The sequence below is a fragment of the Solanum lycopersicum genome, chromosome 4 (genome assembly GCF_036512215.1).
Source record: "Solanum lycopersicum chromosome 4, SLM_r2.1".
NCBI classification, from domain to species: domain Eukaryota; kingdom Viridiplantae; phylum Streptophyta; class Magnoliopsida; order Solanales; family Solanaceae; genus Solanum; species Solanum lycopersicum.
The window spans coordinates 67178910-67184909 of record NC_090803.1 but is presented as its reverse complement, the minus strand read 5'-3'; the positions used below and the strand labels follow the sequence as shown (position 1 = coordinate 67184909).

Genomic DNA, 6000 nt, shown 5'->3' with positions numbered 1-6000 from the left:
TTATAACTTAAACTCTTGTTGTAATATAATTTTGTTAATTCTGAAGTTAAAAACTCATGAATCCAATTAATTTTGGGGGTTGTGTCATAAAAGAACTTACTATGTATGGGGATGGAGTTGGGAAGAAGGGGTGGTAAATACTGATTGATTAATGTATATGATTTAAACTCTTTTTATAATATAATCTTGTTAATTCTGGTATTAAAGATGAGGTGAGCTTGATCTCTTGTTTTGGAGGATATAAGTTGTAAGCCCGTAAATGCCAATGAAGATTAAATTTATTGGAGTCTGAGTCGTGTCTTGTCCTTGAGTCCTCTCTATGCCTCTCACGTCCTTCTTTCTTTCGCTTGAGACTCACTAGCACACTCCTTGCTATTTTCGTGCTATCAACTCATAGATCCAGCTAACATGTGATCGTGTCATAAAAAAACTTACTATGGGTACATGGGGGTGGGGGTCTTACCACTCTATCAAAGGATCTAATTCTCATATGGTTCTAATTCAATCAAAACTAATATTTAAAGATTGAAGATCTATAATGTTCTATTAATTAAATATTTTATCATGACCATAATTATTAAGTAATAACTTCATATTGTTTAAATCTTAAATTTGTCTATATTATCATGTCGTACTTGTAGAATTTTGTTATTATAATTATAGTAAGAAAGGTCAAGGATATTATTCTTAAATATATGCGACTAATTTTAATCTTTTATACTCTCCTTAGACAATTATGTCCTAATCAACTACAGTAATATTTTAGGTGAGAAGTCCTTCTAATTAAATTATCAATTAGATGAAATGTATTAACACTACTAACAAAAGCTAATTAATTAATCGTATGATTTTGAAACAGACTTTTCAATGTAGCCAAATGTGGGACAGACTTAGGTGCATGTGAAATAAGGACAAAAATGAATTTGAAAAAAAAATAAATTGAAAGGCATATATATTTCGAAATATTTCAATATAATTAGTGATCTAAATTTAAAATTGATAAAATTTCATAACTTAAAAAAAAAAAAGAATTTCATGTATGTTTCTGTTTAAAACCTTCGAACATTTCTTTTAATAGACAATAACCAATATAAAATAATGAGATTAAATGCTTTGGGGGACCAAAAACGAAAGCAAATAAATAGGAGTGATAATTAAGTTAATTACTTCGAACTTAAGAATAATTATAAAGTACATGTGTTCCTCGTAGCTTTTTTGGATTCTGAAAAAGGAATAAGAAATAATCCCCCACATATTAGAGTGCATTATTATCTCATTGTTTGACAATTTTAATTAATAAAACATTTCATTATTTTTCTTATATACGATATTATGAGTATTATGATTTATGAATATCCTTTCTAAATTTGACAGTTTTTTTTAAAAAAGATTTTAGATGTTTAATACATTAATAAAAACAATAATATCATTTTTCATGTCTTTCTAATATAAATATGTAATAATTTTCTTATATATTGACTTAGATGCATGAGTCTAACAATACATGTTTTTTTTTATTTATAAAATTTGAAAAGTCAAACAAATTTAATATGAGTTTTCAAATATTTTAAGTTGTTAATTATTATTTATAAAACTTGTCTATAAAAGTAACATATAATAGTGATACACAAAATCATTGTATCTTGTTTTAAAAATTTGATTTAATGTATTAAATTAAATTAATTTTATTTTTTGAGCAAAGAAGTTTTATAAGCTCTAGAGAATCAACTAATATATTATAAATTTTCACTATTTTCTTGTATGGTCATGCTATGAGTAATGCAGTAAATCTCCCTTTTCAATTTTTAGTTTTAAAAAAAAAGTTTTTGACACTAGAACTTTGCCTATTATTTTACAACTTAGGATAAAATTTCTTAAATCTCTATACCTATCAATAATTTTTTTTACAACAAGAACTAATATATTGTAATACAACAAATGGCTAGTATTTTATTTATTTGGAATAACCAATTTCAATATAAATACATGGTAGGAGTAAAACTATCATAAAATTTAATATTTTATCTTTAACTCTTGAGAATAAATGTATTTACGTTGATGTTTGTGTTACTTCAAATAATTTTTTTAAGAAACTGTCATTTCGAAATGGTATAAATCTCCTATATTTTTGAGTTGTCGCCTCTTTTTCCTTTAATATTTCATATGTCCAATATATGTATTTTTGTTGTATAGAGTGGCTTGTCAAATTTTGTGGGGTGAATCGCTAATATACCATAGTCACTTAGTTACAAGAAAAGAATATTTAAAAAATTAAGGTAATGAGTCATCGGGAGAAAAATATGAATTGGATAAATACATTAGACTTTGATTATATTTAAGTGCTATCGAATCTGAATTATAGCAGTTAACGTTCTGACATGATGAATAGTCAATCAAGTAACATGATTCATGAATCTTTGGGAGTCCAAAATTGACAAATTATAAGTTTATACAATATAGTTAATATGTATGCTTATTAATTCTGACACTAATTATGTATAAAATAGAATCAATGTTATTACTTTGACGACATGATATGATAAGTTAACTTATATTTCTAATTCTGTGTTGTCTTGATATAAATTGAGATAAAAATAATAATATATAATTTATTTATGTATTATATAATTCGAATAATGTTAATTTCAAGTAATTAGCCTAACAATAGGGTCAAGCTGGGCTAGTAAAGTGAGCCAATGAGGTTTTGAAACCAACTAAACTCAGGGCGTGTAAACAAAGCATGTTCGGACCATTCCTCTTATTAAAAAATTATTTTATTTATCTAATCTATATTGATCTTTATATATATATAAATAAATTACTAAAATTTTCATAGGCTAATGTGAAGGTTTTTTAATATTGAATTTTATATAATTTTGTATCAATTTGAAAAAAATTATAAAGTGATAGGAAAACAATTTTTTTAAATAAAAAATAAAATAAAATAAATGTTCAGCTGATTACATTACAAAGACCTTCAAAGAAAAATAGTAAAAGACCTTGAGATATGAGAATGTCAAATTTTAAGTTGGAATCATCAAAATTATCTATAACTACTTTATATTTAGAGTTATAGAGCGAATTTGCGAAACAATTAATACTTTTCTTTATGAAGTAGCTTTTGTGAGGATTAAAAGACCAAAAAATTATCTACATTTTTCAACTTTAATGTTTGCATCTCTCTTTAGAAAATCATAACATGCTTATCCTTCAGAATTATGCACAGCCTAGGAAAAAAAATGCAAAATTCATAATTCATCCATGTGTATATATATTTGTATTTCACTTGATCTCTAATATAGTATTAAACTTAACTAAATCTGAATTTACGCGGAAAAGAAAAAAAAAAGTAGAGTAGTGTGTGTTGGCCTTAGTAACACGTTACACATTTGTTGACTTTGAAAAGTTTGTTAAGTTGCTTAATTTATGTTAATCAAAGAAGTACTATTACAAATGAAATTTCAAATCAATTATTTTGTGATTAGTCAAGTCAACAAGAAAATTAAATATTCAAGTTAGGGATAATAGTATTTTCTATTCTACCACAAGACAAATTAAGGAATGTGGTTGAAAAAAATAGCAAGTTCATAACAAGACACTATTGAAAATTACTAGGAAGGTTCTTGATTAATTGAAACAAGACAACTTCTTAGGTTTCCAATATGTGAGTTGAATTTCCTATTGTTGTTTGTTAACTATTTTCATTTTTATTGTTTTTAATAACTTTCCCTTTTCACAAAAAAAATAAAAATAAAATAAATAATGAATAGTACTAGTACTTAATATTTTCTCTGTCTCAATTTATATGACACATTTTATGTTTTGAGAGCCAGTCAATTTAAGCTTGATCGTAGATTTGCGCATGAAATTTTTAATTTTTTTAAATGAAATTTATATATTTGTAAACTACGTAAAAAGTATTATGAATCACAATAATTATTAATTTAAAATGTTTAAAAGATAATGAAAAATTTATGATTAAAATTAGACTTGACGTATAAAATAAAACGGAGAGAGAAGTAGGTTTTGTAGCGTGTAACCCTCTACCTTATTTTTAAGGCCGCTAATTTGATAATTTATGAATAGTTATATGCACTTTTTTTAGGAATCCACTAAGTTTGGATTCAATATTAATAAAATTAAAATGTATTTCTTTAAATACGTTAGAATATTTTTTGTTTCTTTTTGTCTTTTAAATGAGTGAATATTAAATTTTTTTCCTTTACCGGTTTAACTTAGAAACTAAAGTCATGTCTTGACGTAACATGAAAAATATTATAATACTAAAATATAAACTTTATGTCGTAAAAATGATATGTCATGAGGTACATAAATTTAAAAAATTACAAAATATGTGCAAAAGTGCTAATAAGCCATTCGAAATCTAAATAGCACTAAGTAGGTCTTTTTCTATTTGATATATTTATATTCACATTAACACTTAGACTAATCTGAATCCATGTCAAGTAAGATTCATTTAAAAAAAAAGTGTTCATTCTCTTGAAATTTCATATCTCACTCAATTCAAAAGTGAATAATATTATTTTGCACGATATTAGATACAAAATACTGTACTATAAGACTCATTAAAAGAGGAACAAGAAAATGCTCCATACTATTCCTTCTTCTTCTTTTTCATACTAATCAAAACGTATCATCTTATAATATCTGATTAACGATGATTTTTTTTTTATCTATCTCGATATAATCTTTCATAGTTAAGGATGAACGAACCTTATTGGAAATAGAGTTAAAGGGACCAACATGTCTTGATAAAAGGCTACAAAATGGTAATAAACCCAAAGCCTTTGGCTCCCAACATACACTTTTTACATTTGTCCTTGAGCCCTTCTATAACACCTCTATTATCTCTCTCTTCTTTACCACCCCAACCCCACATGCTTTTGTTTCTAAAAATGAAATAAAAAATAATAAAAAAAAAATTTAATTTTTTTTTTATATACCTCTTAAACTCCTTTCATTTCCACCACACTCATTTTCTCAATTATTCTTTTAATTTCTCTCATATCAATTTTTTTTCTCTCTTTTCAAACAAATGGCTATTAGAAAATCAAACAAGTTGTCACAACGGGCAATGTTGAAGCAAATACTAAAAAGATGTTCGAGTTTAGGTAAGAAAAATGGATATCAAGACGAACAACAAGGTGGTCTTCCAATGGACGTACCAAGAGGACATTTTGTAGTTTACGTTGGAGAAAATCGAACAAGGTACATTGTTCCAATTTCAATTTTATCAAGGCCGGAATTTCGTGCACTACTTCAACAGGCTGAAGAAGAATTTGGATTCGATCATGACATGGGACTTACAATTCCATGTAACGAAGATTTTTTCGAATCTTTAACTTCATCAATACTAAGGTAAATAAAAAAGATTAAAAATTAATCGAGTCAGTAAGTTTCGAGCACGAAAGGAAGTGGAGTTAGTTAAATGTAGGCGGAGCTAGCTAGGTTGTCTGAAGTTTTAAATTTTTATAACAGAAGTTCAGGAATCTACTTTATTGCTTCTGTCTTTTTATTTTTTTTATTTTTTATTTTTGGCTTTTGGGATTTTGTGTTTATTGTTATAAAAAAATATAACTAACTGGAAATTATCTGGAGAAGGGTATGTTTGTAAATCTCAAAAGTTTGTAATTTTCCTCATAGTGGTGTTTGATAATATTTGTACCCTATGAGAGAATTGACAAATTATTATTAATATATAAAGTTATATAACATTTGGTGCTTACTTTATTATGTTTATTATTTTTGTTCGTTTGGAGCCTACATTAAAGTTTCGATCAAATTTCGATCTATATACTGTATGACTATTCTAACAGAAACTTCAATGATATTAAGATGTACAGGTTGTTTTTATTTATATATTTTTTTGGGAGTAAAGGACATTTTTATGAATGCCAACTCGTATTGGTATTAGATATTAATGTTTTCTTTGACTTGCCATTCTAATAGTATACTTTTTTATAAAAAAAAATAATTAAA

The 6000-nt window shown here is 25.8% G+C and overlaps 1 protein-coding gene across 1 annotated transcript; it reads left to right on the top strand.

Annotated features, from left to right (window-relative positions):
• The first annotated feature begins 4939 nt into the window (after window positions 1–4939).
• Window positions 4940–5746, top strand: LOC101258256 (protein SMALL AUXIN UP-REGULATED RNA 51). The gene has a single exon (XM_004238294.5). It carries the CDS (start codon window positions 5057–5059, stop codon window positions 5381–5383), a length of 327 nt encoding a protein of 108 aa, XP_004238342.2. The 5' UTR covers window positions 4940–5056; the 3' UTR covers window positions 5384–5746.
• Window positions 5747–6000: the final 254 nt, after the last annotated feature.